Raw genomic sequence first — 23125 nt, 5'->3', positions numbered from 1 at the left:
TAATAAGAATTCTCCTTTCCTTTTGGAAAAAGTTAATTCATATTGTTTTTCAAACAGTACTTTCTTTTGTTGTTAAAGTTATAACTAATGGAATATATATATAAAAAGCTAGGATTCATGGTCATGTGGATTATACAATGTTTTTTAGAGTCTTACGATTTATAATGGGAATGATTCAATGATAGTAGAGAGATGATTTAGCATGCATTTACTTTAAACTAAGTACATGATAATGATATATAGATAGTACAAAATACCATAGACAATAGATACATAGTATCGTTGATGAAGATCTCCACGTAATAATCCACACATCTCATTCTTCTTGTCTCGTAAGAGATGGACTTTTTCCTGCGATATATTCATATATAGGCAGTTAGGCACGACCATTCCAAGTCCCTCAACTTTTTTTGTTTAATTAAGCCAAGCCCCTGAAAATCTATATGGTCACTTTATAAATTAAAAGCCTTAATTTATTTCAAAATTTCCAGCCTTCGGATTCATCAGTTGCATGTAAAGCTAATATGATCGGATCGTTACCAGCTAAAAAGGTTTAATTAGAAAGATTGGACGGTGACAATTTGCTACCGAGTGAACATTGTCAAAACGCATATATATTTTATTTGATCAAATAGAGTAATAAACATGTTGGTCAGTCCAATTACTACTTCCATAAACAAACTAATCACAACAAACAACATAAAAAATCAAATGGATTAAATTCCATACACACAAATTCAGAAAATACAATCAGAGAGCTTGATATAACCAAAAAAAAATTAAAACTGATCAAGCCCAAATAGCAAGAGCGGACATCATCCCAGCTCCAAGAAACAAAAAGCAATAGGAAACAATTTGAAGTTTGAAATCAACACTCATCTTCTTGCTCAAGAAATCCGCAGCGATCAAATCAACAAGCGCCATGTAAACAAGTATTCCCGCAGAGAGAGAATCTAGCACTCCTTCAGCCACCAATGCCGCAACACTGTAAGAATTGTAAAATGATGCAATGGCTGTTCCCACGGCCACACCGATGGGAGTAGTGATGGCGAAGAAGAAAGCCATCATGGCAGATCCACGCGGGGTTAGTCTAGCCTCTGCAACGCAACCACCGAGGGCGAAACCTTCGAAGAATTGGTGGAAGGAAAGAGCGACAAGGAGGGGACGTATGGTGCATGGGCTATGTGATACTCCAAGTGATATTCCTATTATTATTGAATGTGATACTATTCCCATTTCAAGTATCTGAAAATATAAAAACATCAGATCGTATCATCAATTTTAAATAAAAGGAGATTTTATAAACGGAATCGTTTGACTGGGTCACATATGACTCAGTGAACACGTCAAAATACCACCAACAACGACAACAAAAAAAAAAACATTGTTTCCAAAAATCGTCTTAGTAGAATGAACACTTCTGACTTATATTATCATTAAGTTGTCATTAATGACCAAAATGAAAATAATCAATGTATACTTTTATAAAAAAAAAGAAATAAATCAGTTGTTAAGTTAATGTAATGAGACATTTTAAATAGGAAATAGTATCACCAGCTCGTTGCACTCAGATTCTATTGGACTAAATTATATGGTAAAGGAAAATTTCAATCGATTAATATTAAAACTCAAAAACAGTGCTGGTTTGACAAAAAAAAAAAAAAAAAACAGTGCTGTAACCGTGTATTAGACAATTGACTATAAATCTCATTTACTTATTTTATTAAAAGAGACACTGACTTCGCTACATTGTGTATGAATAAAGTCAAATATTTGTTTTTTTCTTGAGAAATCATTAATAATGTGAAAAAGAAATCAAAACTTAAAAGTCAGAGCTTACTAAAAATAAAGTCAAAGTCAGAAAAATCAAAAGAAAAGAAAAAAAAAAGTCTTAACCTGAGAAACAACAACGTGCCTTACACCACTGTCCAAGCCAACGTCCCCGTGGCCGTGGCCGTGGCCGTGTCCGTGTCCACCGCTTCTCTTTGCGAGAGCCTCAAAACCTTCGGCACCCATCGAAAGGCTATGACGGTGATGGTCCGCGCGAGCACGCATCCCCACGATATGCAACGCTCCTCCATCTTCGTCCCTCAGTAAACCCGATTCAAGACCCGGATCCGAAATAATGGAACGGTTCTGACCAAGCGACTCAACAGAGAGGTTCATCATCTTCTCCTGCTTCCTCTCGTAATACCCCGTTATCATGAAATCCGCGAGCAGAGTGAGAAGCGCCGCGACCATAGCGAAGAACTCTGGGAAAGGAAACATTTTCCAAGGAAACTCAGGCAGACACGGGTCGGACAAAGCTTCAGAGCCGCCGGAGAGCATGTGAACAAACCCTGTTGCAAGGATCACTCCTGCTGCGAAAGCTTTCGCTCCCCTCATTAATCCACCGTTCGACGGGAGGAGGGTTCCTCCTACAAGAGGGATTGAGACCCCGGCGGCTCCAGCGAAAAGGATCGAAGCCATAGCTGCAAACTTGAGGGTGAGAGCAGCCGCGTCATCCCGACACGGGTCTGACTCGCCCGAGTCACAGCTGGTAGTGAACGACTCTGTTTTGTAGTTTTTGGAAATATAAAAAAGTTAACTTAAGTGGGTTTCAAATTTTGATAAGATGACAGAGACAAAAAAAAACAGCAAAGTGAAGTGAGAGTACTTGTCAATCCAGATGATAGTGGTCGAAGGAGCTGCCAGAAATCCTGAAAACATTCGGAGGCAAAATGTGAGGAAAGAAAGTAAGTATAGGAGAAGCAAAGGACTTTGAAATTATTGGATGATGAGTAAGAAGTTTCAGACCTGTAACAGAGACATTAGTGAATTCGCTTAGTTGGTTAAACTTGTGGATTTGTGTCAAGGAACCAGGCTATTAAGAAATTTATCATTATGGAGTTCTCCTGTTTTATAAAGAAAGTTTCGGAGAATGTCAATCAGTGCGAGTGTTTTTTTGTGTGCGTGCACGTATGTTTTGACAAACTATATCAAGTGGTTCACGGGAATCAAATGACCATACAATGTCGTCATTTTTTACCACCTACTCTCATTGAAAAAGAATATTAACATTTTTTTTTTGTTAAAAGATAAATTTTGGTAAGCATTTCTGTCTAGTATAAAAGGCACACAGTAACCATCACACTTACAACAATCTTTTTTAGAAAAAAATTGTATGGAAGTCTTTGTTATTGTAATTTATATTTTACAGTAGAAGTATGACTCTTTTTTTTTTTGTCAACTTGCAGAAAAAATGACTACCTATAACAACTACAAAGTAATGTTTTAAATTGAGTTCGAATAAGGGGAGGTATTGGTTTAGGATTTAGAAAAAATTTTAATGACTTTAAAAGTTAGGTAAAATATGTTGTTATTCAATCAAGACTTTTAAAAACTCTTTAAAAATTTGGTGTTATTGGTTGTGGATTTGTAAAAAGTTATCTAAAATCTTGATAAATCTAGTGTTATTGGATTAAGAGTTTTATAAAGTCATTAAAAGTTTTATGTTATTCAAGTAAAACAAAAGAATCTTGGATTGTTAATGAATTCAAATTTTATGTTATTGGTTTAAGATTTTATATCATTTCCTTCATAACAAAAGTCATGAAAACTATTTCATCAAATAGAAAGATTTTACAAAATTAGAAAAAATAAATCATCAAGATTTTAAAAAACTTCCTTAATAATCTCTTAGAATCCTTCATTTTTAACTTTCAATTTTCTATGATTCTAACAATCAGCAAGAACATAAAGTCATTAAAATTCTTTCTAAATCCTAAACCAACACCTTCCCCTAAATTTCAATGATGTGAACTAATCTTATTTCGTAATTCTTTGTTTTACTCAAAATAGTCAAAAGAAAAGACGTGACAATTTACCAAGCAAAAACCCCCACCTTTTGTTGAAGGCTCCTGTCAAATCATCATACTACAAGTCAGCAACAAAGGAGACATCTGAAGGTTTGTTTTATTTTTAAAGCTCATTTTTGTTTTGCTTGAGAAGCAAGCTAAGAGTTCTCATGTTCTCACTTTTCAGGTTTGAAGGAGGTGAGATTACCTTTAGCTCTTCAAGGTCTCATAGCTGCTGCTGGAGGAGAAAAAGAAGAAGTTGGAGGAGTCGTGGTGGTGAAAACAATCCGAGTATGGTGGTTGCTAAACACCTCCGCACGCTGTTTGTAGTAACTTACCAAATGATATGTATGCATATACTATATGTAGGAGTAAGAGATGGAGTATACAAAAGAGTGTGTAGATTGATATTTTTTTAAAAAAATATTCATAATAGTATAATTTTTTAAGTTTATACTTCAATATTGTATATAAAGTATTCAAATATCAACAAAGATAGATGTTTGTTCTTGTATGTATTGCTTGTACATGACCAAACCTAAGCTTAAGGTATGTTTTTGTTTTTTGTATTTTTGCACAAAGTATGTTCTTAAGCTTCACATTAGTTTTGTTATTATTATTTTAGTCCTCACATAGAGTATTTTGTTATTTAAGACTTTCTTTGTCTCAAGTATTAGGGGGAGGTATTGGTTTAGGATTTAGAAAGAATTTTAATGATTTTATGTTCTTGCTAATTGTTAGAATCGTAGAAAATTGAAAGTTAAAAACGAAGGATTCTAAGAGATTGTTTAGGAAGTTTTTTAAAATCTTGATGATTTGTTTTTTATAATCTTGTAAAATCTTTCTATTTGATGAAAGAGTTTTCATGACTTTTGTTATGAAGGAAATGATATAAAATCCTAAACCAATAACATAAGATTTGAATTCATTAACAATCCAAGATTCTTTTGTTTTACTTGAATAACATAAAACTTTTAATGACTTTATAAAACTCTTAATCCAATAACACTAGATTTATCAAGATTTTAGATAACTTTTTACAAATCCACAACCAATAACACCAAATTTTTAAAGAGTTTTTAAAAGTCTTGATTGAATAACAACATATTTTACCTAATTTTTAGAGTCATTAAAATTCTTTCTAAATCCTAAACCAATACCTCCCCTTTAATTAATAATATCTAAAATAATTTGCTTTTAAGATATTTAATAAATAATATATCTTCTCAACATTAGTAATCAAACATAGCAATTTAAGATTTACCATGGTAGTTGGTGAAGATGATTAAATGCTTTCACAGACAAAAACTTAAAACGTGACCGAAGAAGTGGAGAACAAAATATTCATATCCATGGCAATTAATTTATCTAGTTAAGTAAAGTAACTAAGAACACGTTTTAGAAGATTAAATTTTCGTCGCTAAGTATATACTATTTATATATGGGCCAAGCGGCCCAGTAAGGGAAGAGTATCCATTGACCACATTAGCGACAGTGAAATCGGCCCTAAAAACCAAAGTTGTTAACAAAACGATTTAGCGATCAAACTGTAATTTGTTTAACTGGATCACGGAACTCATACAGTAGTATATTAGGGCCAACGTACTTTGGGAAGGGAATAAATAAGAATATGCTTTGAGCATATCTAATGATTTTTATCATCTCATCTTTTCTGGGAGAAGAGAGAGACAAGTAAAATCCCATCACTCCAAATCAAAGTCTTGAAGGCTTCTTTCTTCTTCGTCCAACGCTCTGTTTCCCTCGGTCCCTTAACAAGATTCCAAATTTGTAAAAGGTGGGTAAGCAATCATCCTCTCTTATCATCTATTTGAATTCTCTGATTTGTAACTTCAGTACTTTTCGTTTAGAAGAAACCTGGAAATCAAAAAATTCAGAGAGTTTCAGTTGGGTTTTTTTTTCTTTCTAAATTTCATGTTAGCCTCCATCAATGTGCCTCTTTTCTACTGTATGTGACTCTGTTTACTTCACTTGATCAAAATATTCAGTCTTGGAAAGAGCTGTTTTAGCCTGGTTTAGTGGGTGTCTGATGATAAAGTTTCGATTTTTACTGGTTTAGTTTTTTGGATTTTAAGAATAAAAGGTAGAGAATTTGACAGGAATCTTGTTATAGTTATGGTTGTTGATGGCATTGTATGTTCTGCTAAACCAAATTGTCATAAATCTTAAGCTGCTTTTTGTATTTTGCAGGTGAATGTGTGTTTGATAGAATCAAGAACAATTAGAAAATGGCGCATCTACTTTCAGCTTCATGCCCTTCAGTTATCTCACTTAACAACAGCAGCAGCAGCAAGAGTTCCATTAAGCCGTTTGGTTTAGGACAAACCTTCTTCAATCCTCAATGTCTTTCAACATCTTCTCTCAAAGGACTTCTTTTTCAAGAGAAGAAACCGAGAAGAACAAATTCCGTTTTCCGAGCTACTGCTGTACCTATAAGCCAACAAGCACCACCTGAAACATCAACTAACGACTCATCGTCTAAACCAAAACGTGTTATGGTCATTGGTGGAGATGGTTACTGCGGTTGGGCTACTGCTCTCCACTTGTCCAAGAAGAATTACGAAGTTTGCATTGTTGATAACCTTGTAAGACGGCTTTTCGACCACCAGCTTGGACTTGAGTCACTGACTCCTATAGCCTCGATTCATGACCGTATCAGCAGGTGGAAGGCTTTGACAGGGAAATCAATTGAGCTATACGTTGGAGATATCTGTGATTTCGAATTCTTGGCTGAGTCTTTCAAGTCTTTTGAGCCTGATTCAGTTGTCCACTTCGGTGAACAGAGGTCTGCGCCTTACTCGATGATAGACCGGTCCAGAGCCGTGTTTACACAGCACAACAATGTCATTGGGACTCTTAATGTTCTCTTTGCTATTAAAGAGTTTGGAGAAGAGTGTCATCTTGTGAAACTTGGGACCATGGGTGAGTACGGTACTCCAAATATCGACATCGAGGAAGGTTTTATAACGATAACTCACAATGGTAGAACCGACACTTTGCCATACCCCAAGCAAGCTAGCTCCTTTTATCATCTTAGTAAAGTTCACGACTCGCACAACATTGCTTTTACTTGCAAGGCTTGGGGTATTAGAGCTACTGATCTCAACCAAGGAGTTGTTTATGGAGTGAAGACTGATGAGACAGAGATGCATGAGGAACTCCGTAACCGTTTAGATTACGATGCTGTGTTCGGTACAGCACTTAACCGGTTCTGTGTGCAAGCTGCTGTTGGTCACCCACTTACTGTTTATGGTAAAGGTGGTCAGGTAAATGACTCTTTTAGCTGTTTTCAAAGATACTTTTATATCGAAAAACTGAGGTTTGTATTCAGTTTTTTCTCTTCTCATTGCAGACAAGAGGCTACCTCGATATAAGAGACACGGTTCAATGTGTTGAGATAGCTATAGCGAACCCGGCAAAGGCTGGTGAGTTCCGAGTCTTCAACCAATTCACAGAACAGTTTTCAGTCAATGAGCTGGCTTCACTCGTCACTAAAGCGGGTTTAAAGCTCGGGCTCGATGTGAAAAAGATGACTGTGCCTAACCCGAGAGTTGAGGCGGAAGAACATTACTACAATGCAAAGCACACAAAGCTGATGGATCTTGGACTTGAGCCTCACTATATGTCAGAGTCACTTCTTGATTCGTTGCTCAACTTTGCTGTTCAGTTTAAAGATCGTGTGGACACGAAACAAATCATGCCTAGTGTTTCTTGGAAGAAGATTGGCGTCAAGACCAAGTCCATGACAAGTTAAAAGTGCAGATCAACATTACACTTAAGAGAGATTATTAGATTATGGGGAGAGATGTGTTGTTTGTTATCTTCAAACTTCGTTTATGCAAAAGACTTGCTAGCTTAAGAGGTTCTTGTCCCAAACCATTGTGCAGTTTTTTCACTTCTTAATGTTCTGTTAGATCTTAATATCGATGAAAATGTTTGAAAAAGATATATAAAATCAAGAATCAAAGAAATTGTTTTGTAATAAAAGATGTTAACTAACATAAAACTATTTTTTATTTACTGGAATAAAATTGGAATTATGTAGCGTATGCTTTGGATCAATCACCCGGTTTAAGATTAAAGTAAGTTATACTTTTTGGTGTATTTAAAAATTGAAGAGTGGTGGTGTGTTGGGGTGGGTCATCATCGTTAGCATTTTTCTAATGTGAATGTCTTTTCCAAATGCGAAGGAAACTTGTGGGGTCAAATTCGAAGGAATCAAGTGGTTCTTTTTTTTTTGTATAATTATAAATTTTTAGCCCTAATTATTTCCCTCTTCAAAATTCCTTCTCTCCCTTTTCGTATACTTTTTTTTTCTTATGAAACAATAAACGATTCCATTACATTTTAATATTTTATGTTTAATGTTTAAAAAACTACTTCGACATATTTTCACAAACCCCATCTAGTTTGTTTGACAAAAAACCTCATAACCAAATTTTGTAATAGATCGATTTTACATTGTGAGATAACCTTTAAATTAAAGATCGATGTTATTCAACTTAAATGTTTCTTTTTAAAACAACTACAAATCCTTTAGTGGCTGAGTTGCCACCATATTTCAGAGTTACACGAAAGAAACTTCACTGTTTGGGAATTTTTTAAAGCATAATGTTGTGCGCCTCTTAACACATTTGTATCTACGACTTTGCTACCTGTTATGTATGGAGCATATCCGAAAATAACACCAAAGAAGAAACATTGAAAGCCTGTCCAAAACGTACTTTTACGATAAATATAAAATAGTATTGAAGAAGAAAAGAAAAATAATTATGGATAAGTTAAATAAATCAATGGTAACTAATACGAGAATGATCAAAATAATTGAACAAATAAGTCTGCATAGTTAAAACACTATTCAATTTAACTGAAAACAGTATTAAAAGCGTGGGAGCTTTTGGTGTAGAGGCACTGAGTTTTCTCTGTATTTTATTGCATGTATTAATGTCATTATGTATTCGTCCAAAAATAAATTAAAAAGTATCATTATTTCATGAAACATTTGTTGGAGAAATTGTTGGTTATGATTGATGAGGTCATCCTCGCCATCAGTATTCATCAACTAGCGAATAAAAAATATATATACAAAAAGCATAACCTTAATTTTGAAGACATGTCACATGATCTCACACAAAAATCTTAATCCCACAACTACCAAATTGTATAGGTCGGCAATTCTTTTTCATTTTCTTTAAATTAAAAAAAAAAGAGTTTTGGATGTATAAACTAATTTGCTTACACTTTACAGCATGGTTTTGGAATTTGAAATTCAAAGATTTATTTGTGAAAATCAAATCTTAGTAAATATTGACATAAGCTTAAAAATAACTTGAGTTGGAAGCTTCCTAATCATAACCGAGTTATGGAAAGCTAAGTGAGTTTATACTTTGTTCTTCTTGAATTCCTAAAACCTATATTCAATAGTAAATGATAATAATTTTTTTTATTGTTCATGATAAATCAAATAAGAACTATTGTAAATAACATATGGTTGAGTAATAATTTTTTTCGTGGTCATGTTAAATCGCAAAACAAAACCTTACACAACCAAGACTCTAGTGTTCTATCATGTGTGTTATATATTTGGAATATTTGAGGAGAAAATGTGACCATAGTATGTAGTTTAGCGGTAGATAGATAAAAATGTTATCTATCATTTAAGCATTGCACAGAAAAATAATTGGTTGCAACCAAATCATCTGAACCTGATCTCTTGGTAAAATAGCAGTGTGCCAGTGTGTAGTGTGAGATCAGCAACTACCATTTATTTGACATAGGTCAATATTGACCCTTGACATGTGGAACTTGGACTTTTGACCTTATTTCCCTGTTCCTACTACAAAAAATTGACCGGTATAAAAGAGGCTTATAGCATTCTATTCCAAATATTACCCAACTACAAAGAAAGAAGAAGAAAAAAGCTAAGAGAAGTTCTTTGGTCTTTTCTGAATCTTTGAAAAAGAAAATCAATAATTGTGGGGAGGGGAAAAAAAGAGGGTTTGTTTTTGGAGATGCCACTTAAGCCCAGCGTCGCTGTCAAAAACCCCCTCAATTATTGTAAGTGGGTCTCCAATTTTCCCACTTCTTTATTAATTCATAATTTCCAAAACCATATGAATTTAATTTGGAAATGTATATACAATTCCACAAACGTACCTTTTTCTCTAACAAGACATGTTTGTTTTAAGGGAAAGATTAAGACATGAAAATTTCATTACAACTTCAACAACTTACTTAATTAAACTATACCGACTACGTACCTAGACGGGATCAAGACACAATCATGAAAGTGTTTGGCTTAACGATAGTGATCTCCATACTATTTCTTTGGGGTGTTTAGCTTGAGGTTATCTTCAACGTCCTATGACGACTTTTATATATATTTTGCAATACTATTTCATGTTTTAATTTTTTCTTTTTCTTTTAAAAGAGAGAATATTTCCTTGAATAGGAAATTAACGTGATGCCGAGAGCTCGGAGACCTTACAAATAATAGTAGAATCTTCTTCCCTCATTTCTCTACTTTATTTTTAGAATAAATAAAGATAGCTTCAAATTAACTTTGAAATCGATACAAACGAATTCATATAATCATAGAATTGAATTATATTTCATATCATCACAGATTTGATTACAAAACATATCTTTACCAAAGACATGCAATACTCTACTCACAAGAACTATCCAAATCCTATCGATCATATATAAGAAGAAGAAGAAAAATTAANAGAATAAATAAAGATAGCTCTGCAAATTAAACTTTGAAATCGATACAAACGAATTCATATCATCATACAATTGAATTATTTTTCATAAATCATCGTAGATTTGATTACAAAACATGTCTTTACCAAAGACAACACTCTACTCATAAGAACTATCCAAATCATATATATCAATTACCAATGGTAGATGATCACTTTACCAATAAACTTATGATTGGAATATCTCAGTCAAATATTGTAAAAAGGAACGAATTAATAAGGTTCAATCATTAGATATACAACTAGATCACAGTTTAGTATAGTCCTAATCAAATCCGATTCATAATTAATGAGGTTGATGGATTCATACTTTATTATCAAAAGAGAGAGAGAGAAAACGAAGAAGCAAATTATATAAAACTCACTACTTACACATCTTTAATTATTATTCATAATTCATTTTCTACATGGGTATTTAATTATGATCATCTGATGATAATCAGAATTAGGCTTTTCATGAGCAATTGAAGAGAAACCCTAATTTTTTGTTCTTTTTGATACTGCAAAAGCCTATTCAAATTGGGACAAGTAATAAGACGAAGAAGATGAAAATATTACAATCATACCCAAAGAGCTCCAACTTGGACAAGCTTAGGAACCAGATGACCACTTAGGTGAAGGGCAACAAGGGACTCGAGGCCTCCGATACACTCACGGCCAATAAAAACCGCCGGCGGAGGAACAACGACGGACCCACCGCCGGAATATTCTTCTTCTAGAGCCGTAGGGAGAGAGGAAACCTCGTGATCATCAAGCTCGATGACGGTGGGGACGACGCCGATCGTTGCCAAGAGTCTTTTCATGACGTGGCACATGCAACATGAAGATCTACTGAAGATGATCACAGGATGCTCAGATATCAGCCGTCGGATCTTGGCTTCAGTTGATTCCTCTTCGTCGATGGAGAGAGAGGTAGACGAGGTTTGAGAAGGAGGTGTGATGTCTAAGCGAAGGACGTCGTCGTTTGAGAAGCGTTCTAAGCCTAATTCTTGCATCATAGCAAAAAACTAGAGAGAAAGAGAGAAAACGTAAAGAGCTTTTTCAAGAAGAAGAGGAGATTTTGTATTTGTATATATAGAAAGAATCAAAAAGTAAGTAAGTTTTTTTAAAGAACAAAAACAAAAAAAAAAGGGAATCATGATAAAATTTAGGGGAAAATTTAATAAAAGAATAGAAGAAGAGAATTATTGAGGAAAGGAAAAGAAAAGGACAAATAATGGGGAGGAGGAGGAGAAGAAGGGAGTGGTGTATGTGGTTGCTTACATCACAAAGTACTGTCTCGTGATGTGTTTCTTTTGCTTTTTTTTTTTGTAGTATTATTATTTCATCATAATTTTTAATTTTTTTTTTTTGTATTTTTTAGAACATTTGTTTCTGATGAGTTAAATGCATGGGAGTTCCAAAACCCACGCGCTAGATTTTATTGCCGATGTTGACATTTTCAATAGGTAGAGTAAGTAAAGGAGATTGGGAGAAAGAAAAAAGAGGTAGAGAATTCACAATTTGGAACCATATGTACATTTCATAATAGTGTTAGGAGTTAGGACGACGTCTTACTCGCATCATGTCTGGAGGATATACATTTTTATCTAAGAATATTACCATTGATGTCGCATGCGAAGACAATCTTAGTTCGCCCTAATATTCTCTTTCAAGCACTATTTCCGAGGCACCGCGTTTACCATCTTTCCCCGACGCCGGTAGAGTTTCGGCTCGCTGGCGTCGAGTCTTTTCACCTGCTTCGATACACTGCTGTCTCATGCTTCCCTTTGTTTCCCTTGTTAATTCTGTATTTCCTTTTTATTTTTTTCTTTTGAGTCTTTATCAGTCATCGACCATTAACCCAGATCCAGACGAAGAAGGCTTGCCCTCGCTCTCAGACCGACGAATGTGGAGTCCGGCAAACCCCATCCTCTTATACCCTCGCCCAATCCTACCGTCTACATCTTCAAAGTCCCTATATCTACAATTCTCTCGATCCAGAATGTGCTCCGCCTCTGAAGAACCATGTTTCGCAACATCACCTGAACCTCCCCAGGTGGCGTCGGAGTCGATGATTGGCGGGGAATCTCTCAGATCTGCGACTTGCCTCCGCTATTGGACTCTTGTTACAGAGACATGTCACCTTGAGAGCTTCGCAGACTCATGGCCACACCCACCAGAGATGAAGATTTTCTCCTCCTCTCCGGTTTGCCGCTACACAAATCAACTCTCCTGGCCATCCACATTATCCACCGGATTTCTGCGGATGAGTTTTGGACTCGATCTCGGCTTGTTGCCTTCCCAAATGGTCTTGCCAAAACTCCAAATGCCCAGGTTCTCCTTACCTAACCCTCTGTTCTCTTATCGACTGTTACTAGTTTGGTTGGCTATCCTTGGTGTTCGAAGACTACATCAGAGAACCCATCTAGCTAGTTTGTCTTGGATTTACAAAGGGTTTGTAGGAACTATGGTTATTGCTCAGCTTGTGAGTTTGTCTATTGGATCCCAAATTTACCATATATTGCATAAAACCCAACAAACACCCTATCCCCTGAAGCTCAGGTCGGTTACTTCATTGTCCGTGTCTCGCCGCTTTAAAACCTTGTGTGGAATTCTTGATCACCATTTCCATGGCAGAGAGGATCCACCTGGTTTGTCACGAATTTGCATGTTGTCTTTGCACCTGTTAGTAGCTTCTTTTGTAAACCTTATTGCTCCCTCTCCTCTGCAGCCATCCGCTAGCCCGAAGCTCAGGTATGTCCTTTATCTGCCAGTGTCTCACCGACTACATATCCCGTGTGGAATTCTTGATCACCATTTTCATGGCAGAGAGGATCCACCTAGTATGTTACGGATTTATACTGCTTGCCTACTAATCCTGATTTTAGCTTCAATGAGGACCCTTTCTTCTCCTAAGACTATGAAGTACTTTAGCGCCTTAACTTTGATGTCAAACCGAGGTTGTGTGTTTGGTCTTAGAGCCTTCTCTACCAACAACCATCCCTCGACAAACCTAGCCAACTACTTCAAGCACCACTCCTTCAAGCAAACCACCTTTAACACCTTCACCATCATCCGGGTCTTTGCACCCCGAATCCCTGCCATGGCATTGCTTATACTAGTGCCCCTCACCCCGGTGAGTCCTTTGGCTCTAATTCTCCTACCAACGGCACAATGTCTTTTGACTGTGACCTACTTGTCATCTCTCGATCTCATCGATGATGTCCAATCTTGCAACCTTGATTCTGCTTGTCTCCAACTGCTGTTTAGCACTTGTTTCATTGCTATCATGGATTTTTGCTTGATTTTTATCTTTATCTTTATTCTTACTTATGGCTTTAGGAAAAGTCTATGCTTGTATTGTTTTAATCTTTGGGATATTTATTCCCTCCTTGTAATGCTTTCTGTTTGAATGAATAGAAACCATCTGTTTGATAAAAAAAAAAAAGAATATTACGATTGATGTATTTGGATACAATTTTATTTACTTTAAATTTCAAAATTAAAAACTAATATATATATATATATTGTAAAAACATTATTATATTGTTATTAAGATACAGATTGTAGAAATACATCTGGTCTAGTGATGTAGCTAGTAACATACTATATGCATACTGAAACTGAGTCTACTAAAAACATACTGCACATGGCAAATTAGCAATAAATATATATAATCCCGTGGAGATAATGGAAATGGTAAAAGTAGGGTAAAGGGTATTAAAATTAAAAATTAATCATATTGAAAGCGCCATAAAACTTGTCAGCTGTGTTATAAACATGCGTTTTTATTTTGATCGTCTGATGCGGAGTCAAATAAGCGTTGTAGCGAACCAAGTTATTAGCCTTATGATCCACATTGCCAATGTGTAATGAAGAAGTGTAACTACTCAACTAGATGAAAATTAAGGATCACGTGTATATAAATTAAGGGCAACGCTAATTACGCTTTGCAATTAAGAATGTTAAAGCAGATCAATTTATTGGGATGATCATTTCACAACTTGTCATAGAAAAACAAAACAAAAAAATTGAAAAGGTGTTTATTAAGAGATTTAAATCTTTATAAATTTTGTCGTACAAGATTGGTTAATCAAGTTGTAAATATGATAGCGAGATGCAATTGTGTTATTTTGCTTTACGTACATGAGAGTTGTTGTTTTTATATGCCATTACCCAATAAGGTAAAGCAGATAAAAATTTCTAAATCGAAAACAAAAACTGATTGGCTATCCTTCTAAACTTATATCTGAATGACAAAAAAAAAAGCGAGAATCTTTTTTTTTATTTATAAAATGATGTTTATTTTCTAGTTGTCTTCAATTGATTGTGTTTTAAAATATATTTATATTGTTTTCTTGGATTTTTAAACTATGTTTGTGATTAAAATTTGTTTGTGTAATACAAAAAAGATTGTTGCATATTCTTTTAGCTTACACTTGCTATTATGACAAAGCATTAAACATTTATCTTCTTATGTTATGAACAAATTAAAAAATTAATCGGACCAATCCCAAGGGCCAAGGCTTCTTAGATTGAGATTCTCTTGTTGACTATATATGTTAGACTTAGCTGCTTGAGACTATATATATATATATATGTTGGCTGTCTCCAAAAAACTCGCAAATTTAGGATATCAAACGCTAAACTTAAAAGAATATAATGCGTTAAATCCACTTTTGCTTCAAGTGGAATTACACCATTTGAGTTCTAATGATAAATTCTCTTCAATACACGACGAGTGAACAATAATTACAAAGAGTTACGAATCTGTTTTATCATCCAAATTGAATAAACTAAAAGAGTTGAATAGAAAAAGTTTATCTCATAGGTGTGGGAAGAGTGGTTTTGTCCGCTTGTTCCAGTAATTTTTTAAGGTTAGAAGATGTGTTTCCCATTCAACAATATACGTATATAAAGTGTTCCCTCTTGTGAGCAATTTCATAAACTAATAACTAAATAAATAAAAAGTAAGATAGACGGTATTAGAAAAAAAAAAAAATCTATACCGTATTTAACTTGTGGTTTATTATTTTGTTTTTGAAAAGGCTCAAACAAATCTGAAAAATGGCATAAGTTACTTTTTACTAAACAAATGTGTTTTTTTTGGAACCTTTTGTTTTGCTTTAATCACTTGAAATTATAGAAAAATGTTGGTTGAAATACGAAAGATATTATATCTGCACCACACTAAATAACATATAATATAATAGTACTATTAAGTATATGATCGTATTATAAAATTATAAAGTAACTTAACATTCGAGTTTTATACAGAGTAATAATTTGTATGCCCAAAAAAAAGTATACAGAGTAATCATATAAATCAAGAAGAAGTATTAAAAATATGATGTAAAAATGAAGGTATGCAATATTGGGAGAAATGAATTAAGTAAATTAATACTTCTTCAAAATAGAGAAAGGGCAAAAGCATGAATGGTGTGGAAATAGATGAAAATGGAGCCCAATTAGAAACGGACTTTAGAAGAGATGTGGTTGTAGGAGTACCGTCGATGGTGTTGTCTTCAACTTCGTGTCTGCCACATGTGCTCACGTAAGCCCATCTTTATTTATTTTTTAATTATAATAGAAAAGTATTATTTACTATAGTTTATATAAGTTTTTCTTCTTCTTTTTTCCTTGGGTGGATGGATCCATTTTCTTTTGTTGTGATCTCTTCGAGTCTTTTTTTTTAATGTCCACCAGGATCGGATCATGACGTATTCTTTTTATATTGGTCTCACCTAAAACATTATGTCCTAAGATTCTATATGTAAGATTCCATTTCCATCCATATTCCTATAAAAATTTTAAAACGAATCTTTGTCAATGATTCGAAAAATATGTTAGTGCGTGTTAGAATGATTGTACATATATACTCAGCTGCATTTTACACCTACTCATAGAGTTCTTGTTAACTGACTAAATTAGGACCAAATCCGCGCTACAGCACAGAAGAATAAATTAGTGTTGTTTAAGCGGATAACAATATATAAGATGTTATAATATCTGTTTATTATATTGTCTATGTTCGTCGTATTTGCTACTACTGTTTAAAAAAGAAAAAAATAAAACAAAACTTTCTTTGTGAGTATTTTAAATTTTGTACACTATTTTTTTAAAAAGATTGTATACAATTAAAAGGAACAAATGTGAGTGAAACATATAATGAGATAGGATCTAAATAGAATGAAATAATATTTTACTTAAGACGTGAACGCGGTTGTCGAAACACGAGTACTCTAATATTATTTCCCATGTTTGTGTTTATTAATGCTAATTTGTACATAATACTAATATGCATATATATATTTTTTTTAGGCATCGTATACATGGGAAATGTATTCCCCAATGTGCTGAACATGATTTTTAAATGTGAGTAATTGAATTGGGCTGTATTTTAAAATTCGAGGTCTAAAAAATTGGGTATTTGTTTAACTTTTTGGATATTTCGTATTTGGGTTTAGGTGGCTTTTCTAATAAGTTTTTTTTTTCAAACCTCTGTCTTGATATCTGGAAAGACAAATTTTTTTTTAACATTATTTCTACCCAAGATAACATATTCCATCGTTTCATCTCTATCTTGAAATCGATTCATCTTTTCATCTCAATCTTCGACTCGATCAATTTTACAGAATACAAGATATAATTAAATTCATTACTTTTTCAATCCACCAAATTTTGGGGAGAAAACTATAAAATCTAAAAAGGAAAGAAGCTGCGATTACTCGAATCAATTCAGTGTGTCTATGGAGTTGATGGTCCTATCAATCGGATGATTCAGTTTTGACCCAAGATTTTAGCGAACCGATTTATCAATTCAATTGGGTTTGTAAGTTCTTACATAGTATGAATATATTTTGTTTATATTTTTCGATTTTACAGGTCTATACTCTTTATGTACGGTTCTATGTATCCAATTCGGTTTTTGAAAGCATACTTGCCAATATTTAAAATAGAATATATCATTAGCAATACCGTATATGATTAGTTCACATGTTTTAAATTTTATGCAATACATGTGCAAGCCTATACAAAGAAACCGAAGCATATATATATGAAGACATCATAATATCCTAAGATAAGTAGTGTTTTTTAAAAACATGTTAGATTGTTTTTTTTTGGGCAAGCAAGGATTTAGATTAATAGAAAAGGAGGGTTACACTCCATTGCAGGAGGAAGAGTTTAAAGCCATTAAGGCTGATTTTGCAACAGAGTCAGCTGCAGTATTGCTAGCCCTTGGAATAAACATGAAAGAGATAAAGGCAAAGGAGGACTTTAACAGAACTATATCATGGAGGATCCCCTTGAGCTTTGTAGTACTATCATTTGCATTGATGAGTGTTATGAGGATTTTGGAATCCGAGAACACTGAGATGTTAGAGGCGCCTTGCTGTCCTACAATCATGGTGAGAGCGCTTCGCATGGCTAAAGCTTCTGCAGCTAAGGTAGAGCCTACGAAATCTCTAGTAGCAGAGTAAGATGATGTATGTTGGGAGGTCGAGTCTCTAATTACCCATCCCGCACCGCATTGACAAGAGGAGGATGACCACACAACATCCACAAAGCAGGATAACCCTGAAGGGAATGATTCTTGGGCATATGGAGGCAGATTATTGTGAAGGGGTTTTGAGGACTTGATTTGTGCTTCGTACCATATCCTGACATCCCGGATAGATTTAGTCACTGTTTCTTCCTCTGGGAAGCTACGGTCCTAAAAACAAAGCTGTTTCTTGCCTTCCATAAGTTCCACAGGATCCAAGGGAAAATAGGGGTGGAAGCGATACCTATTGGAGGGAGGTTCTGCATTAACCCTGCATTTTTAATGAGTTGACATATGGAGGTGGGATTGTGATCGTTAGGTTTTTTCATGCCCGGTACCAAGTCCCAAACTTTTGCCGCATAAGGATAGGGGAGAAACGTATGCAGTTCATTCTCAGCCTCTCCACATCTTTTACATAAGTTTGCAGACCCCATGCCTCGTTTTGCTAGATTAGAGCCCAAGGCAAGAGCATGATGTGTGACTTTTCAGAGAAATTTTTTTTAACTTTGGTGCTGTCTGCTGATTCCAAATGTTTGCCTGCCAGTTGAAGGGGGGAGAGTCCTTGGGGGAGTCCGCTAAAATAGCTAGTGCATACCCTGTTTTAGTTAAATAAACGTCTGATTTCTCAGGAAACCAAGCTAGAGAATCTCTCTGGGGGTGGGTACTAGTGATTAATTTCCTGATCATGTCCTCATACTGAGGTAAGTGGTCACGAATAGCACTGACATTCCAGTCATTAGTGTCTGAACAGAGGAGATCGCTGAATTTGAGTGAGATGATATCCTTGTTAGGAGGACCCATAGGAATCAGTGGTTGTGAAGTTGAGAGCCACGGGGTGGTCCAAACGTTAATGTCTTTTCCATCACCTATAGTCCAGCCTAGACCCTTGCGTAGGATTTCTCTACCCAGTAAAATGCTTCGCCATCCATGAGATGCTGAAGCTGGGGTTGACGAAGCATCCATGAACGTGGTCGAGTGACAATACTTACCTAAGAGGACTCGTGCTAGTAGAGTTGTTGGCTCTTTTAAGATTCTCCAGCTGATCTTAGCCAACATAGCATCGTTAAAGGCTTCTAAGTCCCGAAAGCCAAGTCTTCCTGCATACTTTGGTTGAGTCAATTTTTCCCAGGCAACCCAACACATCTTCTTCTTCTCAGGTTTGTAATCCCACCAATAGCGAGTGAGGACTGACTGAATTTGTTTGCAGAGCGAGCTTGGGAGTTTAAAGCAAGACATTGCGTATAAAGGCATGGCTGCTAGAACAGACTTAAGGAGAATCTGCTTTCCGGCTCCAGAAAGAAACTTTGTAGACCAACTATGCGCCTTCTGTCGTATCTTATCTACTAGAGATGAAAAAATGTCTCGTTTCTTCCGGCCAAAGTGTTCTGGTAACCCAAGATACTTGCCTGTTCCTCCCTCGGTGTCGATTTGCAGGGCTTCTTTCACTCTTTTCTTGCATTCTGGTGATGTTTTGGCTGAAAAAGTTATGGAGGACTTTAGGCGATTGATGCACTGGTCAGAGGCTTTTTCATAGGTCTCAAGGATGTGAGTAAGGGCTGCACAACATTGGGGAGAGGATTTGCAGAAGAACATAGTATCATCAGCGAATAGCAGATGATTGACTAGAGGACTCGCTCTCGCTACTCTGATCCCTGAGAGGGTGCCTTTCTTTTGAGCTTTTGTGCATAAACCAGAGAGAACTTCTGTGCAGAGGATTAACAAGTAAGATGACAGTGGGTCTCCTTGCAGTAGTCCGCGCGTAGGTAGCACCTTGCCTTGAGGAGCTCCGTTTATAAGAAAAGAGTATGAAACAGAGTTTACGCATGTCATGATCCAAAAGATCACAATTTTGTGAAAACCGAGTCGGTTAAGCACTGCTTTGAGAAAGCTCCACTCTATGCGGTCGTAAGCTTTACTCATATCAGTTTTTACCGCCATAGAGCAGTACTTCTTAACCTCCGAGGTGCGAAGGAAGTGAAGTATTTCATGCGTAATCAGTACATTGTTGGAGATGGCACAACTAGGAACAAATGCTGATTGGTGGATGGAAATGAGTTTAGGAAGCAAAGGTTGAAGTCTTCCTGTGATTATCTTCGCAATGATTTTATAATGAGTATTGCACAAAGCAATAGGTCGATAATCACTCACTTTTCTGGGAGCGGAACCTTTAGGTATGAGTCGGATGTGTGTTTCATTCTGTCTGGGATCCAGAAAGCTTGTTTCAAAGAAGGAGCGAACATCTCTCAAGACGTCTTTTCCGATGAAGTCCCAGTATGCTTTATAAAAGCTTGAAGAGAACCCATCAGGCCCAGGAGTTTTGCTTGCGTTTATAGCAAATGCTGCTGTTTTGATTTCTTTATCATCTGGTATTGTGATCAGTTTTGCATTAATCTCCGGGGTGATCTTAGGCTGTAGTGCTTGCTCAACAATGCTGAGATCCTCATTCAAGTTGGAGGTAAATATATTCTGAAAATAGCCTGCAATGACAGATGCTATTTGATCTTCTTCATGCACCTTTACGCCATGTTCGTCCTCAATAACTGAAAAGGAATTCAGGGCTCGTCTTCTCCTTGTTATGGTGTGAAAGTAGGCTGTATTCCGATCTCCTTCTTGGAGCCATTGGATGCGGCTCCTCTGAAGCCAAAAACTTTCCTCTTCTTTGTAAGCTTTGTCTAAGGATTCGGTGAACTGAGCAATTGCTTCCGGGTTCGGTATTGTAGATGACAGAGCCATTTCTAAGCCACTTTGAAGCTCTTTTATAGTTTTGCTACTATTAAAGTGCTGCTCTTTTGTCCAGGCAATAATTTTTCGACGACAAAGGTTGAGTTTGGTTAGCACTGAATCCTCCTGGGAGAGGTTCCAGGCTTTCTTAATAATATTAGTGATCTCTGTTTTTTCCACTAACCTTCTGTCAAACCGGAAAACGCCTCGTTTCTTCTCTTTCAAGACATTAAAGTACGTCACCAAGGGACGATGATCTGATCCCTCAAAACGGAGGTAATGGCACCGACCTGGAGGGTAAGTTTCTGACCAAGAGCAGTTTGCCAATGACCTGTCTAGTCTGGATTTGATGAAGTGTGTATACCTCATTCTTCTCCAAGATAGGGGACAACCTGAATGTTTGAGATCCCAGAGCCTATTTTGTGACACGAAGTTTTGAAAGTTGAGGAAGAAGCCTTCCCAACGTGCAGGGCCTCCTTGCTTTTCTGAATTGTCTAGGATGTCGTTGAAGTCGCCCGTAAGGAGCCAGGGGGAGCTTCGAGTAGATCCTACTTCAGATATTTGTTGCCAAAAGCCAGCTCTGTTCTCCATGTTAGGTGGACCATAAATAAACGTAATGAAAGAGGAGATCCCTTTAAACTTGATTTCAGCATCAATCATATTCGTGGAAGAGTGAATAACATTGATTTCAACCGTTTCTTTCCACAGAAGGGCCAACCCGCCACTCAATCCGGTGGGAGGGACAGTGAATTTGGAGGTAAAACCCATCCAATCAAAATTTTCAGAAATGTATTCATCAGAGTTCTTAGTCTCCATAAGGAACATTATGTCTGGAGAAATTGTTTTATGAATTTCTTTATGACGTCGAACTGTAAAGGGGTTCCTAAGACCCTGACAGTTCCAGCTCACCACTACTAAGGAAGAGGATTTGGTGGGGACTGAAAATCTACCACCTCAGTGTCGGAGGATCGAAACAGTTGTACTGCAGGGTAAGTTCCTGTTGGACGAGAGCTCGGACCGGATCTGTCTGAGATACTTGGACTTGCTTGGCCCTTTTTGAGGCATCATCGCTTTTTTGGAGGATTAGTAGTAGTATTGGTCTTCAGTTTTCTAGTCTTAACTGCTTGACCTGGACTCCTTGCTCCTCTAGTTTTGATTGGTACCCGGGCAACCTTCCTTTTAGGTGCAACCTTTGGAACCGCAGGTTTTCTTCCCGGTTTTTTTCCTGTGGCGTTAGTCGCTGCAGGCAGAGACGGTCCTAGACGTAGGGACGTGTGAATTCTCCCTTCTTGATCAGGGGATGTCTCTTGCGGATGAGAGGGTGCGTTCCCAATTGGGATGTCAATAGGAGTGGGGATACGATTCCCCAAAATGTTTTCGAAAGCAACCTCGCGAGTTTCCTCGTTCTGGTACCTGATTTCTACATCTTGTAGTAAAGTTGAATCTATGGATGTGCCAATCCCCAATCATGACTTAACAGATGGAGCAGGAAGTGATAGACGTTCTAGGGCAGGTCTTCTTTCCCGGGATGAGCTATTTGCAGATTCAGAAACCTCTATAGCAGGTAACTGCAATGGTTCTCTAGTTGTCCTTGGTGGAGGCGTAGCTGAGTAATGTTGTGAGGGTTCTCTTAAGCCTGATAATCTTTGTGAGTCTAGAGGAGAAACTCTATTGGTTCTACCAGGACTAGCTTGAGCTCTTCCTCCCACACAGTGGGACAGGGCAAGAGGAGATGGTTCTCTGAATGATGGTCCTTGGATTTGTCGTGAGTTAGTTTTCATGACCCGTTCTTTTTGAGATGGTTTCCTTCTAGGTGAATGTGCTCTAGAGTAATTTCTGGAGGGAGTGGCTGCTAGGGCAGATTCATTTTGGTGGCGATACTCACGATCTTGGTTTGATCCAGACCGATGGAGTCATTGAGGGAAGCTTGAGAGATCTGAGGTCGTCGAGAATAGTGGTTGTCATCTGAATCTCTGGATAAGGGAGCGGGGGTTCTTCTCGAGAGTGAATCTGGACGCCTTCCCCTGAGCCCCTCTGAGGCTTGGTTGGAAGGTTGAAGCGTTATACTTCTGCGGTTATCCGCCCTGCGTTTAATAGCCTCTAGTCTTATGAGGGTTTTACGCTGGTTAACTCCCAGAGGGTGGGTTGAAGAGTCTTTCGCAGTTGAGCTTTTTGGACAATTTTTCTCCTCATGTGAGAGAGAGAGAAACAAATGAAGCAGTGCTTCTCAAGTTTTTCATATTCCAATTCTACAGTGGTGA

General features: G+C 36.5%; 3 protein-coding genes across 4 annotated transcripts; 1 reads left to right on the top strand and 2 right to left on the bottom strand.

Annotated features, from left to right (window-relative positions):
- Positions 700-2963, bottom strand: LOC104721516 (zinc transporter 9). Its single transcript, XM_010439515.2, has 4 exons — positions 2797-2963; positions 2657-2699; positions 1897-2552; positions 700-1245 (listed from the first exon to the last, which is right to left on the bottom strand). The coding sequence occupies exons 1-4, from the start codon at positions 2809-2811 to the stop codon at positions 790-792; spliced, it is 1170 nt and encodes a 389-aa protein (XP_010437817.1). The 5' UTR covers positions 2812-2963; the 3' UTR covers positions 700-789.
- On the top strand, positions 5449-7779 carry LOC104721515 (UDP-sulfoquinovose synthase, chloroplastic). Of its 2 annotated transcripts, none has more exons than XM_010439513.2 (3): positions 5449-5631; positions 6045-7120; positions 7207-7779. In XM_010439513.2, exons 2-3 carry the CDS (start codon positions 6083-6085, stop codon positions 7606-7608), a joined length of 1440 nt encoding a protein of 479 aa, XP_010437815.1. In that variant the 5' UTR covers positions 5449-5631; positions 6045-6082; the 3' UTR covers positions 7609-7779. The 2 variants fall into 2 exon arrangements, with proteins under 2 accessions (XP_010437815.1, XP_010437816.1); XM_010439514.2 differs by having other exon boundaries at positions 5463-5635.
- On the bottom strand, positions 10946-11697 carry LOC104721514 (glutaredoxin-C6). Its single transcript, XM_010439512.2, has one exon. It carries the CDS (start codon positions 11614-11616, stop codon positions 11179-11181), a length of 438 nt encoding a protein of 145 aa, XP_010437814.1. The 5' UTR covers positions 11617-11697; the 3' UTR covers positions 10946-11178.

This window comes from Camelina sativa, chromosome 11 (genome assembly GCF_000633955.1).
Source record: "Camelina sativa cultivar DH55 chromosome 11, Cs, whole genome shotgun sequence".
NCBI lineage: Eukaryota > Viridiplantae > Streptophyta > Magnoliopsida > Brassicales > Brassicaceae > Camelina > Camelina sativa.
This window is presented reverse-complemented; position numbering and strand designations above follow the sequence as displayed.

Coding starts and splice junctions, on each gene's coding strand:
- LOC104721514 (XM_010439512.2), bottom strand. CDS start 11,616: ATGATGCAAGAATTAGGCTTAGAACGCTTCTCAAACGACGACGTCCTT.
- LOC104721516 (XM_010439515.2), bottom strand. Junction 2,553..2,656: donor ACTATCATCTGGATTGACAA/GTACTCTCACTT, acceptor ACTACAAAACAG/AGTCGTTCACTACCAGCTGT. Junction 1,246..1,896: donor GGCACGTTGTTGTTTCTCAG/GTTAAGACTTTT, acceptor TTATATTTTCAG/ATACTTGAAATGGGAATAGT.
- LOC104721515 (XM_010439513.2), top strand. CDS start 6,083: ATGGCGCATCTACTTTCAGCTTCATGCCCTTCAGTTATCTCACTTAAC. Junction 7,121..7,206: donor TTTATGGTAAAGGTGGTCAG/GTAAATGACTCT, acceptor TTCTCATTGCAG/ACAAGAGGCTACCTCGATAT.